This window comes from Octodon degus, unplaced genomic scaffold (genome assembly GCF_000260255.1).
Source record: "Octodon degus isolate 3935 unplaced genomic scaffold, OctDeg1.0 scaffold00070, whole genome shotgun sequence".
NCBI lineage: Eukaryota > Metazoa > Chordata > Mammalia > Rodentia > Octodontidae > Octodon > Octodon degus.
In genome coordinates this window covers 6,276,719-6,293,103 of record NW_004524646.1, presented here as the reverse complement: position 1 = coordinate 6,293,103, position 16,385 = coordinate 6,276,719, and the positions used below count along the sequence as shown (strand labels likewise).

Here is a 16,385-nt window from a genome sequence, read left to right as displayed (position 1 = left end):
GATGGATAGATGGATAGATGGGTGGATGCATGGCTGAATGGATGTATGGGTGGGTGGATGCATGGATGGATGATAAGTCTACTCATCCCATCACACACACACATTCACTATTATGTAAATAAGGAACTATCACTTCTATTAAGTATTCCAAAGAGACTAAGGGAAGTGAGTGACAGGATCCATAATGATTGACGCCTTACTCTGTGTGAGTGGGTCCTGAGTAACAAGTGACCTTGACTACAAGACACCATGCACATCACTGCTCTCCAAAGCACAGCCTGCTGCTTTCTGAACACCTGTGATATGCTGCGGAAGTTAGGTCACCCTCTGAGATGAAACTGCCCTGCCCAAGATGCCAAGGGTACACAGAATCTCGTTTGATGGCTCCCGGAAAGCTCAGAATCTGTAAAGTATATACCAATTGAATAAATTCATTCATATTGAGAACCAGCAACAATATAGGCAAAACTATAAGGCCTCTAAGGGACAACATTAATTCAGAATATCATCTATGTGCCTTTAAAAAATATTTATTTATTTATTTATTTATTTATGTGATACAGGGTCTCACTATGCAGCTGGGACTCATAGTGACCCTCCTGTCTCAGCTTCCCCAACGCTGGGATTAGAGACATGCACCGTCAAGTCTGGTTTCAGTGGTCAGCACTCGAGCCTGGGACTGTTTTGTGCCTTTTGGTATGTAAACAATCCTTTAAATATCACTGGCCCTGATGTCATATGCCTGTGAGTCCAGCATTCTGAGAAGCCAGGGCAAGAGGAGTGCAAGTTTGAGTGCAGCCTGAGCAACTTAATGAGACTCTGTCTCAAAATAAAAAGGGGGTGGGGAGATAGCTCAGTAGAATAAGCGCTCACCTGGCAAGTGCAAGGGCCTGAGTTCAATCCCCAGTTCTGCCAAAAAAGGGTTGGGTAGAAGGCTCAACATGGAGGTCCTGGGTTCAGTACCACTGCCACACATATACACAAAAAAGCTCAAGTGTGCCTTCAGGACTCTGACATTCTTAGCATGTGAGGGGATTAGAGATGCTTTGACTCCAGGGCCCTTAAGGCTTCTCCTCCTCAGGAGAGCAGCTGGGAGAAAAGACCTACACTCAGCACCCCCAAAGCCCTGCACATGGTCCGGAGCATCCTATGGGAGGGAGGCATACTGCGTGTAAGGACAGCTGGGCATGTAGAGGACTGACAGCGGTGGAGAGGTCCCTCTGGGTATCAGGGTCCAAAGGCAAGAACCTCAGAGGGTAGGTTCCTTCCTCTGGCCCACCTCCATCCCCTTTCCCTGCTCCCCCCAAATCTGTGGGGTTCTGGGATCATCCCTGCTTTCCTAATCTCAGCTCTCCCTGCAGACAAATCTGTCCCTTCCCTACACCCCAGCCCTGGATTTCTGCAGCTTAAAAGCTTAAGCATGACCTCGAAAGCCATGTGTGTGCCTGGTTGATCCTTCCCTCCTCCCTGGTAGGGATTTGGGCAGCAGAGATGTGAGCATCACGCCCTTGAGACAGCCTAGAGCTTCTGATCAGAGCAGGCAGTGGGAGGAGAGCAGAGGTCTCTTTGGGGACAGGCAATGACACTGCTCCCACTTGTGGCCTGGGCAGCCTATTGCTCTCTCTTGTTCTCTGTGTCTCTCTTTCTTTTCCCCTCGAAGCCACTTTTGTTTTCTCTCCTGCCTTCATACATCATATCCTCCATCCTGCGGAGCCGTGGAGCCAGGATGCTTGTACAAATTGACAGTTCTCCGACTTACCTTACTGAATCCTTACAGCACCAGGACTCACTGTGATCTCCACTCCTAGGTGAGGGAACGTCCCAGAGCTGTTAGCAACATGCCCAGGTCACAGAGGTTGAAGAGACAGAGGCACCCCTTGAAGCCTCAGTTGTCTGCTTCTATGCTGGACATGTGACCTGTCTACACTTTCAAGTTGCTGCTGTTGGTGGCAAGTGTAGAGGGACAGGATCCCCCAACAAACCTTGCACTCTGTGGAGGATTTTGTCTTAAAAAGGTGAGTGGACTGGTCTCAGTACCAGCCCACAACTGAGGAGGCCAAGTGGCCCTCTGCCTACTGCAGGCTTTGATGTCCATGCCAAGTCATGCCACCCACAGTGAGGATGGCCATGTCATTACACTGCATTTTTTTAAAAATGTATTTTGTACAGGGTCTCACTACACAGCTCAGACTCATGGCGAGCCTTCTGTTTTCAGCCTCCCCAGTGCTGGGATTACAGGTGTGAACCACCACGCCCAGTCTCCGTGGCTGGCTCAGCATGCCCAGGGTCAGGGCCGGGGGGCATGTGGTATGGGGGATTAAACTCTGGTCCCTGCACTTGCCTAAGCAGGCGCTTAGTCTGCTGAGCTGTCTTATCGGCCCTCACACTACATTTTTCCAGCTATTGCTGCTGCAGAGGCTGAGAGCCAGAGAGGTGAAGTGAGTCAGCTGACAAGCTTGCCAGTAGTTGAGCCAGGACTGTGAGCCACGGTGCAGCAGGATTTCTGGTTCGTATGCCCAGCACCCCCTGGAAGCAGAGGCCTGTGTGGCCACAGCTCCCGCCTCATGGATTCAGAATGTGCTAGGAGTTTGGGTGAGCATAGGCGGGAAGCAGCCAGGAGCTCTGCAGGTCACCCGCAGTCCTCTCTGGTAAAATCAGCACAGCTGAGGAGGCTGAGTGGCCCTCTGCCTGCTGCAGGCTTTGATGTCCATGCCAGGTCATGCCACCCATAGTGAGGATGGCCATGCCATCATGGATGGTGTTTGCTGTCCTCTGTGGTCACCGGCATGCACTCCGAGGTACAGAGCAAGGCAACAGGGCTGACAGAGAAGTCCATCGCTGTGAAGGGCAAAGCCATTTATAACCCACATCCTCGGCCTGTGGAAGGCTAGGTGACAGATATAGCCTCAGAGGTAGAGAGGCAGCGCGGCTTGATTCTTACTCTAAAGAATCTGTAGGATTGGATGAATCACCAGCTCTCACAGCACTGGCTTGGAGATCAGGAAATGTCTCGAATTCTCATGGCAGAAATGTCTATTGATCTGCACTGAAACATCCCAGATGCACATTTCTCTGGAAACAAGACCCTGGCAAGAGGAACGCTAGGTTTGCTTTTATAATTCCTTATGTGCAGACAAACCTTGAAACAAAGCATGCCCTTGGACTGATAGCAGAGATTCTGTTACAGAAGTTGGATTTAAAAAAAGAAAAGTGAAAGAATCTATTTTTCAACAATTGTTTTTTCTTTTTCTTGTTTAATTTTACGTATTTGGTACAGGATCTCACTATGCAGCTCAGATTTGTAGTGATCCTCCTGTTTATGGCCGCCCCAGTGCTGGGATTACAGGTGTGTGCCACCACACCTGGTCTTGGTGGCCAGCTCAGTGCTCCCGGGGCAGGTTCTGCATGGCATGTGGTGCTGGGGATTGAATCTGGAGCTTTGTGTTTGTCTAGGCAGGCCCTTAGACCACTGAGCTACCTTCATGGCCCTTGGATTTGTTTTTGTTTTTGTTTTTGTTTTTTGAGGCAGGGTCTTGCCACATAGTCCAGGCTTGCCTTGAACCTATTTTATAGCCCAGGCTGGCCTATGACAACCATCCTGCCTCAGCTTCCCAAGTGCCATGATCACAGGCATGTGCCACCACACCTGGCCTCATGAAATGCATGTTACAAAGTATGAACCTTTCTGGGCGCCTGAGGAACTGCTGCTTTCTGTTCTTGCATAACTCTGATGTTAAAAAAAAAAATGCCATAGAATAGGGACACCTTTGGTTTCAGGGTTTAGCATCAAATTCTCTTTCCAGATAAGGAATTCCTGCCTGGACATTATTTAACAGGGCTTTCTCAGTTTCCTACCATAAACCTGGTGGCATTCCAGGCATGAGATGTTTGACAAGGGTAAGAGCATTCTAATAGGATGAGATGACCTAGGTTGTTATTTTTGTTAGTATTTTACCATTGGCTATTCAACTGATTAAGGTTTATTGAGAACCTACTCTGTGCCAGGCCTCATCTGGGTACTGAGGAGGCAGTGGTGAACCGGGTGGGATGAATCACTGTCTTCCAGAAGCATCCAGTATTTCTGTATGATATGGAGCAGTACAGGTTCGGGAATATCTTACTGGGGACTGTAGAAATGGAATTTGTTCATGGAAGTGGCTTCTCCCCATTCATCTCAGGAGCTAGGGCAGGTGGGGAAGATTAAGCTTTCCATTACCCAGAAGCACTCTGGGGCAGACAAGTTGCTCAGAGCTGCTAGGAGCTGGAGAGTTGGGTCTCAAATCCTACATATTTGATTTGGCTTGTTTCCGCCTTCTGGCTACTATGAACAATATAGCTGTGAGCTTTTGTGAGCAGACTTTGTGTGGACGTGTGTTTTCAGTTACCCGGGATCATGTTCAGAAGTGGATTTGCTGGGTTCTGTGGTAAGCCCCAAGCTGTCACATTTCGATTTCCCACCACCAATGGATGAGGCTTTCCTTGTCCCCACGTCTTTATCAACACTTGTTATTGTCTGTCTTTGGGGCTGTAGCCATCCTGGTGCATGCAAAATGTTTTACAGTAAGTCCCCCACTTAGAAACATTTGAGATGCAAACTCTCATGGGTGCGCTGTAGAAGACTCAAGTGCCTGCATTATGAACATATCCAATTCACACACATTCTCCAGGAGCAGAGCTCATTCCTAAGTTCGACTGTATTTACCAAGGACAGAACTTACCTAAAACTTAATTGATGCTAAGGTACTGGACTATCTGTACACACACCAGAGAGTCCCCAGAGTGCAAGCATTTGTGCTGCAAGCATTCACAGATACTAAAGGGCTTCAAATTACCAACATTTGTAGATGCAAATAAGTCGCAGAAGTAGCTCACGTGTCTGCTGGACACTGTCACAGTTGAACTATGTGTGCTTACTGTGCTTAAAAGTAAAGAGCTTATTTACAGATTTGTGTATATTTTTGGTTTTTCTATGCTTATATTGTATATTTGTGTCAAAGGTGTATAATACTGACTTTGCTGGACTCAGGAATTAATCTGATTTAGGAACATTCCCCTGAGGCAGGACTCATTTGTGAGTCAGGGACTTGCCATATCTGGAAGCTTTACCCAAGAGCACTGGTTCCCCTGACTGAGAAACAGCTGCCCCTCCCACTGCTCTGTTAAGCCGGATGGGCTCTGTCGTTTCTCAGTGGTCTCTGCAGGCTCACATGAAGTTTGTCCCAGGACCTTGGCGCCTAACACTCTGCTATCTTTTCTTCTCTTCCAGCGATTCATGAGTTCCCCGCGGACCTCTTCTCCAATAAGGAGCGGCAACATGGAGCTGTCCTGCTGCATATCCTCGGTGTAGGTGTTCCTGGGCTGTGACCTCGTTAAGCTCTGGGTGGGGAAGACTGTCTACACAGTGTGGCAGAGCCATGCACATCCCAGACCTGTTTGGCCTTTTGGCAGCTCTAAGAGGAGAGCAGATACTGAAAGGTCCACTTTGTCCATGTTTTAAATGTGCTTAGTGACCTGCCCAGGTCACACACACAGCTGGTGGCCCCAGAGCTCACGCAGAATGGGGCTCTTTCCCATGCCCCATTTTCTGTTTTCATTAGACAGGGATGTCACCACCTATTCCCTGTGTGTAAGCCTGGGTGGGCATGTGTCCAAGTATGTTAGACACCAGCTGGCACGTGAGTCCTCCATGTATGTGGATCACCACGATTCCCACAACCACCTCTAAAGTATACCATGTCAGTGTAACTGTACTTAAAATCTTTTATACCCTTCTAAAACTTCCCCTCATAGTCAGACCCTGATGACACGTGGAAGAGTTCAAGTAACCGCTCAAAAAGGAATTTGAGTTGAACTTAAATTACAGGTCTCCTGCCTGGGTCAGTGTAGACAAACTCTAGCCCCACCCAGATCTAACACCCTGTTTTTATAAATAAAGTTTTATTGGAACATAGTCTCTTCCCAGTCATGGCTGTGCTAGCCATAATGGCCTTTGAGCTTCAGTGGCAGAGCAGGACAGTTTTATCAGGGGCAACATGATGTACAAAGCCAAAAGTACTTACTTTCTAGTCCTTTATAGGAACTATTATTGGACTCTACTGAATGGTGTGGGGAAACATTGATCCAGGTTGACTTTTCTGCTTCAAATCAGCCACAGCACACTTGCCAACCATCTAGAGCTGTCTGCTTATATATTTATACCCAACCAAATATTAGTATTTTTAAAGAGATAATTAAGAAAATGGAATATGGAATTTTCATACAGAGAGCAACAATCAGAGAATAAAGAATGAATGAATTTTTAATTAACAGAACAAGCCACCAGTGAAAATGAGAATTTAGAATGATGTATGTTTTTAACAATAGGCCTTTGTATTTTTTTTTTCTGCAATGAAGTTATGTTTCCAGAGTATTTGGCTTTATACTCCTTCACTTTTCACTAAAGGAGCATGAATTTAACCAACTGCTCCCAAAGTCCTTGGACTTTGACTTCTGAAAGTCCTGGTTTGACTGTGACAAAATTTTTCTTATTTTCTATCTCAGTGATGTTATAGACACTCTTTAGAGCAGGGGTTACCAAATATAGCTGAAGGGCTAAATCCAGCCTACTTCCTGGCTTTATAAATAAAGTTTTATTAAAACACAGCCACACCCATATTAGGGATCCTCAGATCCACCTGAGCAAAGCAGTCACAACAAAGACTGGCCCAGAAAGTGCAGTTTTCCACCCTGGCCCTTCACAAAGAAACTTTTCCTCATTGGCTAGCAGAAAGGCTTCAGCCAGGCAGCCATTTTGTCTGCAGCCCCACAAAGCTTTTCATACTTTGCCTGAGAAGTGGTGTTGCTGTGGGTGTGAATTCCAGTCAGCCTCACAAGACTGAGGTCAGGCTCTCTCTCTCTGTCCCTCATTCCCCTTACTCTCAGCCTCAGTCTTGGTTTTGTTTTTGCTGCAGCCCAAAAGATAAGGAGTCAAATCCAGGCACAGTCACACTCGGACCCTAGGAAACACCTGCCTCAGGTGCCGTGGCCATAGTTAGTGCATCTTCTGCTATACTCCATCTCAGCTCATCATCATGAAGTTGTTGAGAAGCAGTGTTTTGGCCTGGTCATTTTTTTTTTTGCCAACAGGCCATGAACACCTTTCTTCACAGTAAAACCCATCTCCTTCCTGTTAGCCTAGCTTGGCCCCTCCCCCAGCCTCACATTATCCACTCTCTACCTCCCCACTCTTACTGTTCCTCCACAGCAGCAGGCACACACTTGCCTCAGGGCCTTTGCTGTCTCTGGATTGTTACAGATTCATCATTACCAGTTGGTGTTTGTCCTTCACTAAGTTAAGTCACAAGAGACAGGCTTTTCCTGGCATCCTCACCACTGTCACCCTGCTGCCTACGATAGTGCCTGCACAAAGGAAGAGCTGGGTGTCTATGGAGAAATGGACAGAACAGGCAGAGATTCTAGCTAGAAAACCACTTTAAAAGTACCCATCTGCTCTTACTTCACCATTAAACAGATAAAGAAACTGAGAGTTAGTGAAAGGCATAGGCCCAGGAAGCTGTGTGCACACCTCTCCCGGTGTGAATGACCTGCGTCTTCACATGGGCTCTGGGCCCTCTGGACAGAGCAGCCACTCACTCCAGCAGGGTGAGGAAGATAAGTGAGAAGAAGGAAACTCCTCATGACAAATGAAGTGGGCCAGCAAGATGCCTAGCATTTTAGACCCATGAAGTGGTGATTCTAGAAGATTCTTTCTCTCTGGCCTTTCAAGGATAGATTCTGGTGCTAGATAAGAGAGCTGTCTCTCTAAGAACGGCCAGGGAGGATAAAGTGTGTCTCCCACTGGCGTGTTCTGGTCACCGGTATGTAGGGTTTCCCACACCCAGGATGCTTTTAGGCAGACACCAACTGGGTGCCCCAGGATTCAGTTCAGTGCAGACACCATCTCCCTGGAGGCATTGCCAGGCCCAGAAGGCCACAGGCTCAATCCCAAGCCTGCCTTCGCTGGAGATATCAGACACTGTGCCAGGGGGCCACACTGATTAACTGTCTGCACATGGGGTCCTCACGTCCCCCTCTTCAGTCCTAAAGTAGCTCACAGAGCTCAAGGGACATGTACTTATTTCTCCTTTGTTACATAGGATGTTATACAGGGTACAGAGGCCTGGCCAGGAGGAAGAGATGCACAGGGTGAGGTGGCGGAAAAGAGTGGAATCTCCATGCCCCCCTGGGGCTGCCACCTTCCAGGGACCTCTGTGAGCCAACTGCCTAGAGCTTTTCTAAACCTGTCCTCTGGGGGGTTTATGGAGGCTCCATTACATAAGCAGGACCGAGCCATCCTTGGCTACTGCTAACCAGCTCAGCCTTCAGCCTCTGTCTACTCCCCTGACAGTGGGGCTGGAAGCCCCAACCCTCTAATTCTGTCTTGGCCTTTCAGTGACCAGGGTCACCCCGAAGCTCTGTAGGGGCCCCGGCTACCTACCATCTCATCAGCATACGAAAGAGTGTCTCACCACCCCTGAGGTCCAAGGGCTGTGGAAGCGGTGTGCCAGGGATCGGAGTGGAGACCCAAGTTATATTTCTTACTTGGTCTCAGCACCACCGAGCGGAAGGCTCACAAGCCACATGGCCTGTGTTGTTATTCCTACTCTGCTCAGAGTGCTGCTTCTGCTTTCTGGGCCTCAGCTTCCCCATCTGTCATTGTGGAAATAGTGAGCAGATCTCCGTGGTTGGAGGCTTTCCTGTCTCCTGGCATTTGTCCAAGCAGCCTGGCTTGGGTGACATGTCCCCTCAGAGACAGGACCCAGACTGACCCCATCTGTCTCAATTCCTTCAAAGGCTCTCTACATGTTCTACGCCTTGGCCATAGTGTGCGATGACTTCTTCGTTCCATCTCTAGAGAAGATCTGTGAGGTAGGAGGGAGGGATTTGGGACCTTTGGCAAAGCCCTGAAATGATAGAGGACAGATAACATGTAAATGGTGGGGTGAGAAAGCTAGGGCTAGTGTGGGGGGCCATCTGGTGGCGAAGACTGTCACACCAAGCCCCTGTTGTTGGCCCTGAGGTGGCCCTGAAGCCAGTGTGAAGTCACCATGCAGAATGCTAGCATCAGTGCACCACGTGTACCAGTCCTGACCCGTGAGGGAGCCCAGGCAGGCCTGCACTCACGTGGGTACATTCCCCACACCCTGCAGGGGGTTGGGGGCAGGCCACAGGTGGGGTCCTGTGTTCCCTGGTTCCCTGGCATGCTGAGCTGTGGCAGCGGGTTTCCCTTCCCCAACCTTTGCAAGCCGCTACATTCTTCCTCTAGTTGTTATTCTTTAGCTTTCTTTTTATTTTTCCTCATGCCTAAGACTGAGTCTGCTTCCTCCCTCTGCCTCAGTCTTGTCTTCTGGCCAGAGAAGGGAACCACCCTTCATTGAGGTCTTGGCACCCTACATCCCGTGATCTGAGGCCATGCCAGTGTGGTGACACTTGAGCTGGGAGCATGCGTTGTTAGGGGCAGGGGCTTCCTAAGACTTCACTCTCTGCCAGCACAGCCTGGGGAGCTCAGATCACTGCAGAGTTGAGACTGGTCGCTTTGGACCTGGGTCCTCATAATGGTGACCTGGCAGTGTACACAGAGGCCTGTCCCTCCCCCCACTGCCCTTGCTTCTCCCACCCTCAGATGGAGCCACCAGATGCTAACGCACGGGGAACCCCCGAGGACCCCATGAAGTGGGCTGTGGGCTGCTTTTGTGGCTGCCCCTAGAGGGGACACTCAGGGACAGGCAGACTCCTGCTAGGCCGAGGTCCTTGGGGTGCCGCAGCAGCAGGGCTGAGCCCTGGGGTTGAGAGAAGCCCCTGGAGGGGTGGGTTGAGGCCCAGGGCTGGGTATTAGGGACCCTCCAGGGTTACCTGCATCTCTGAGGATGGAGAGGTGAGCAAGCATGGTGGTTTTAGCCCCCTATGAGGCCAAGGGGATGAGTGAGACATCAGAGGATAAGAAGCCCAAGGGAAGGAGGGGCAGCAGTATTTGGGAGAAGGCTGGGGCTGCTTCAAGGAGGAGGTGGTATGAGGTCCAGACTTCAGAAGCGGGAGGGATTTCAGCAAGCAGGCAGGGAGAGAAGGACCTTCTAGGGGGAAGGAACAGGCCAGGCAGAGGCCAGGAGGAGGGAAGACAGGAGGTAGAGCAGTTTGCATTGTTCTGAAAGCTCTTGGAGGTGCCTTGGTGGCAGAGACTGTTCTGAGGGACCCTACTTTTTGGTGGGGTTCAGGTGTTTGGGCTTCCACCTTGGGGATCAGTGCTGAGATCCCAGGCTGTATCTAGCCCAAAGCTCTGACTCAGGGCCCCTTCTGCAGTCAGCTGCTCAGGGAAGAGGGTATGCTGGTCCAGGGCTTCCTGGTGGCCCGAGAACCCAGGCCTGCCCTGTGATACTTAGAGAGGAACCCAGCAAGCCTCAGTCCATATTCTACATCAGAGTGCAGACCTCAGGGCCTGACTGTGGCCTCACCGAGCACAGGGGCATGGCCAAAGTGTCCCTAGCCTTGTCTCCTGCCAATCAGCCCTGGGGACAGGAGCTCTGAGTCTCCGTGAGCAGCTGGGTGCCAAGCTGGCCATGGCAAAGGCATCCAGGGGGCAAGAGTCAGTCATGTGCCGGGACCAAGTTCCACAGCCCTGATCTTTTTGTACGGGGCCCTGGAGACAGGTACTAGACAGCACAGCCTGGGGAGCTGTGGACTGGTGGACTCTTGTGGAGCTGGGAATCCAAAGACGACAGGATCCCTGCCCTCGTGGTCCAGTGGGAAGCAAGTGTGTGTACCACGTGCCCTCATCTTCCGATCTGTGTTTGAATAAGGAAAGATAAAGCAGGCCACGGAGGGAACAGCTGGCTCTGGGGCTCCAGGAAAGGCTTCGCCAAGGGGACATTACTGAGTCAGGAGCAAAGAGAGGAACAGGAAGTAGGCCGCTCAGGGAGGGATGGGACTTCTGAGCTGAAGACCCAGTGGTGAGCGGCTGGTGCTCAGGGAGGAGAGGTGGCCCTGCCCCTCGACCCAGGCTCAGTTCCCCATGCTTCCCACATCCCAGCCCCCTGAATGCCCGAGTGTCCGGTCCACTGCCCCATGGCACACTCTCAGGGCCCAGGTTTCCTTCTGTTTCAGAGACTTCATCTCAGTGAAGATGTGGCTGGAGCCACATTCATGGCTGCGGGAAGCTCGACTCCGGAGCTGTTTGCCTCTATCATCGGTAAGATGCAGGCTCAGTGCCCACAACGGCGGGACGTTTGTTAGCTCAGAGCCTGGGCTCCTTGTCTGTAGACCCAGGAAGCCAGAGCGACAGAAAGTGGCTCGGTGGTTCCTCAGGGTGCAGGTGCTCATGGGCGTGAGATTCCTTTGGGGATGATGGGGATGCTCCCAAATTAGACCCCGGTCTGAGGGACACAGTTCCATGCACTGCCTAAGGCACTAGATTATATTCATAAAGTAGGTGAATTTTATGCCATTGCACCTGTAAAGAGCTGTGCAAAGTCTGGAAGCATTGGGGAGCTGCTGCCTGGGCGGTCCCTCCTGGCTGGTTTTGCACTTTACATTCCTAGTGCTGTGTTTGACACTAAGGACCTACTTCGCTCCGTGTGGGGAAAGTGAGGCACAGGTGGGCCAGCCCATGTAGCCAAGAGCCTAGGATGTATGTCTCTGCCTTCCTTCTTTCTGTTTTATTGTCTTTATGACTGTGCTGGGGGCTGAAGCCTGGGCCTCCACGCTAAGCTGCATCCCCAGCCCTTTTTCTATTTTTTTCTGTTTTGAGACAAGGTCTTGCTAAGCTGCTAAGTTGCCCCAGCTTGGATAGAATTTGCAATCCTCCTGTCTCAGCCTCCCAGAGTGCCAGGATTACAGGTGTGTGCCACCACACCAGCCTCCTGTCTCTCCCCTTCTAGGTGTCTTCATCACCCACGGAGATGTCGGGGTGGGAACCATCGTGGGCTCCGCGGTGTTTAACATCCTCTGCATCATCGGAGTGTGTGGGCTCTTCGCTGGCCAGGTGGGCGGAGGGCCTGGCAGCCCAGAGCGGCAGTGCTTGCTCTGTGTGAGACAAGCTTCTCTGGAAGGGTGGCAGTGGGACACCAAGCCAAGGCCACCCTGGCCACTCCAAGGCACTGGCTTCCCCCTCTGAGCTGGTCTGCTCCTGGGGCGAGTGTCATCCATGTCCCTTCCCCTGCATACTCTGGAGGCCTGACGGGCATGAGTAGTATCGTGCCTTGGCCAGTCCCCAGGCTCACTGGTGGTGATCACACACAAGTGCTGCTGTGACCTTGTCCCCTAGCGAGACCAGCTTCGGCCTCCTGCAGGCATGAAGCTGGCTTGTTGGTGGTGCCTTTTCCGTAGCGTCACAGTCCAGCAGAGGCAGACAGGCTCACACTTAGCCCTGCCTGGCTCAGTGGGTGGTTGATCGCTCCAAAGGGGACTGTGAAAGGGACCAGCAGCACCTCCTATCTCCGCCTTGGCTAGCTTCTGCTGAAAGTGCACTCAGTCATCACCTCAGAGGACTAAGGCCATTGTACTCCTGCTTGAGAACATTATTAGGTTCCATCCTCTTCCACAAATACCATGAAGGTTCCTGGGTGACCTGAGAGAGCCCATGGGCCTTGTTCTTGCACTGGCAGGGGTCTGGGTGGTTACTGCACACTTCCGGCCACCAGCCTATAGCAGCTGCCACCTCTGCTTGCAGGTGGTCCGTCTGACATGGTGGGCCGTGTGCCGAGACTCCGTGTACTACACACTCTCTGTCATCGTGCTTATCGCAGTGAGTCACCCCCTGGCCTCAGGCATCAGGTTGCCCAGCACCCTACAAAGGCACAAGACCCTTGCTTGTCTCGGTCTCTAACTCCGTTGCCAATAGTCAACAATGGCATGTGCTGGCTCTGCCCTCTGGTCACAGTGGCCAGCCCACAGACCCCTCTGCCTCCACTTTGCCTCCCCTTCCCACTCCTGACATCATTTTGGCTATCAGACGAATCCAGGAACCAGCTTCCTGGCACAAAGGTCTTGGAAAGGGCAAAGCACATGCCGTATGGTCCTTGTGGGGACCTCAGTGACTGTGCTCCTCTGAGTCCCTCCTCATCCCCTGTAGGCCATTTGCTCTTTTGCCAGACCAAGATCTCAGTTGAGCTCTCTGGGTTCTCTGCCACCAAAGAGCAAGAGCGGAAGGACAGCTGGGAGTCAGTAGAGAGGGCAGCCGGAAGCCAGGCTGGAGCCAGAAAGGGAGAAAAGGCCGAGGAACCCAATCAGTGGTCCCAGGGATCCTTTAGTGTGGGGGGTGACATCATGGCACATGACAGTGAGACATACTGCCAAGGAACATATCATCCATAGGGGAATATTCTTGACCCGAAAGAGCTTTGAAGTGTTGGCATGAGGGCATATGTAGACTTTAGAGTAAGAAATACCATTTTTCAACCTCACGAGATGTGCAGCCAATTTATATGACAGTGAGGCCCATGTATTTGTTAGCTACTGCCGGGTAATGAATTTCCCCTGAACTTGGCAGTTTAAGATTATCAACACTGGGGTAGAAATCTGGGAGTGCCTCAGCAGGGTCCGTGCAGTTGGGGTGTCAACCCACATAGCAGGAGCTCAGGGCCAAACATGGCTACTGGCTGGCCTCGGGCCCTGCCCGTGGTCCCAAAGTGTGGCTCGCAGGGGGCTGTCCCTCGGATTGAGAGTGACAAGACCCCAAGATGGAAGCCACAGTCTTTTTATTCCTCACATCACAAGTGAGCCCCCTTCTCTTTATTAGAAGAAGTCACTGGTCTGGCCCACAATCAGGAGGCATGAGTGCCGGCCAGTGGAGTCAGTGAGCCATCTTAGAGCTGCCTACCACATCCCCAAAATTAAAGTGCTGGGTGAAATAGTCTACTAAAGACAACTTCAAAAAAAGTCAGTGTAGCCAAGCATGATGGCCACGCCTGTAATCCCAGAACTGGGGAGGCTGAGAACAGGAGGATCACTATGAGTCTGAGCTACATAGTGAGATCCTGTACCAAATACATAAACAAACAAACCAAAAAAAGCTGATGTAGTATCCCAACTGTACCATGAGGAAGAAATAAACTTCATGTATAGTAAAATAATCTCTCAGTCATAAATGTCTCAGCATTAAGGCGGTAGAGGATCCACTGAAGTAACTGCTGCCCCACAATCTCTGAATTCATTTGCAAATGCAGACAGATGTCCATCGGGTTAGGCCGAAGCCCTAGGTGGTGCTGGCAGCATGGCATGTTTCCAAAATAGTGAGTGGCTCCTGCTAAAAATCTGAACAGACCGAAATACACTCATCCTTTACAGGACAGTAACTTTACTAGCAAATTCAGCATTCTCTAAAACTCTGTAAAAATACTTTGATTTGTAAGTTAGAGTCAAGTTCAAGGTTCAGGTCATTGTTTTTCAGTTAACTGAATATTTATCAGGACATTTAAGACGTGCCAAATGTGGAGAAAGTTTGCGCATGAGAACTGTCTCATGTGCCTCACACCACTTCACATCTGTTCCTCACTTCCACTCAGTGCCAGTGGCCCCCCTTGGGGTAAAAGTGCTAAAACTATCCCTGTAAATGTTCCCTCGCTTCTGCAGAGATGGTCTAGGCATCTGCTGTGTTGCGTGGTCCTTCCTCAGAGCCTTGCCTTCGGAAGGCTGTCGAAGATGCCTGACTTGGTGACTTTCTCAGAAATGACTTCCTGAACCAGCTTCTGGCTGTCCTGCCCACTATGACAGGCAGGAGAGGGACCCAGTGGGCCCCTAAGTCCAGAAAACATTCCCTGCCTCTCCTGGCTGCATATGTCGGGACCCATGTGTGTCCAAGATCAGACGGATGGGAACAGGTTCCCCCCAATCTTCCTGCCCACACTGGAGGATGCTGGGATGATCATCATGGAGTCCTCCCCCAACCGAAGAAAGAGAATGTATCTGTGCCTTGTGCTAGATACTGCGTAGGAGTCATTGAATGTATTAATTAGTTGGTTCCCCAGAGAAACAAAACTAATAAGCAAGAAATGGATGGATGGATGGATGGATGGATGGATGGATGGATGGATGGTGGGATGGATGGATGGATGGATGGATGGATGGATGGATGGTGGGATGGATGGATGGATGGATGGATGGATGGATGGATGGATGGATGGATAGTGGGATGGATGGATGGATGGATGGATGGATGGATGTGAGGGGTATGGACCAGCAGTGAGACTTGTTTGGTATTGACTCTGGTGATTTTAGGGTAAGAAGTTCCACAATGCTCTCTGCCTGCTAGAGACCTGGGGAAGATCTGTAGCACGGGCTAGGCCAAAGGTGTGAGAACTCAGGGGTATACAGGTGCATGTCCTGGAGTCCAAAGTCCAAGGTCTCTGGAATTCTCAAGTCCAACAGCAGGAGCAAGAAGGTTCTCTGGCTCCTAGATAGGAAGAGGAAGAGACAGAGACAGAGGCAGAGGAGACAGGGCCAAACCACAAGTACAGAATCACTTTTCTTCTGCCTTCTTGGTCTCTCTGCCCCTCAGCTGATGAGGTGGTTGGGTGAGGACAGGCCTTCCTTACTTGGTCTGATCCAATTGTCAGTCTCTTCCAGAAGCACCCTCATAGCCATGTCCAGGAATAATCCGTACTAGCCATCTGGGCTAGGCAAGTTGACACCTCCACTTAACGCTCACAGTGAGTGGTGCCACTGTCCCCACTGTGACTCCTCTTCTGTTCTACAAGCTGGATCTTTTGCTTTGGAATTCTGAAGAGTTACCACACACATATGCACCACACACACATCCCATATGTACTGAAATAAACACATAGATGCCTTTCAGTCTGAGATTTCTTGAGTTTAGCAACTCTGTCCCCATGAGGAGGGGAGATTCCTTCCCACTTAGCCCCCAGAGGCAGCACAGACAGTAACAAAGCCCAGGCCACATCTCTTGGGAAGACCCCATCAGGCCAGGGCCACAGGTCACAGCACACAGCTAGCCTGGCTGCCGGCTGAGCATGGTCACTGAGAAACACATAGGGGTACTGGGGGTATAGCTCAGCGGCATAAGCACCTGCTTGGCAAGAAACACAGGAGACCTGCTTCCTGTAAAATGTGCCCAAGGCCACTGTGAGTGTTTCAGGGTCTGCATTGTTCTTTACTTGGAATAAATGGGTCTCCCGTTGTTTCTTTTGTCTTCTAGTTTATCTATGATGAAGAAATTGTGTGGTAAGTTTCTTTAAGTTTATTTTATATCACTTTTTTGGTGGGGGAGGAAAGGGCTATTAATTTCCAGCATCTTCCTTCGTAGATTTTACAGAATCTTTTTTAGAATCATTTTTATAAACTTAAGCGTATAACTTGGGAAAGGCTGCTGTCATAAGTAGTCCTGACTTTATCCTTTC

The 16,385-nt window shown here is 50.5% G+C and overlaps 1 protein-coding gene across 3 annotated transcripts in view; it reads left to right on the top strand.

Moving 5' to 3' along the window:
- The window catches only part of Slc24a4 (solute carrier family 24 member 4), a 188,642-nt gene that overhangs the window by 133,234 nt on the left and 39,023 nt on the right, over positions 1-16,385 (top strand). For all 3 annotated transcript variants that reach the window (XM_004635160.2, XM_004635159.2, XM_004635158.2), the window contains exons 3-8: positions 5,267-5,343; positions 8,833-8,907; positions 11,137-11,221; positions 11,910-12,013; positions 12,701-12,775; positions 16,184-16,209. In XM_004635160.2, coding sequence (XP_004635217.1) covers positions 5,267-5,343; positions 8,833-8,907; positions 11,137-11,221; positions 11,910-12,013; positions 12,701-12,775; positions 16,184-16,209 — 442 coding nt within the window. The remainder of the gene's footprint in view (positions 1-5,266; positions 5,344-8,832; positions 8,908-11,136; positions 11,222-11,909; positions 12,014-12,700; positions 12,776-16,183; positions 16,210-16,385) is intronic.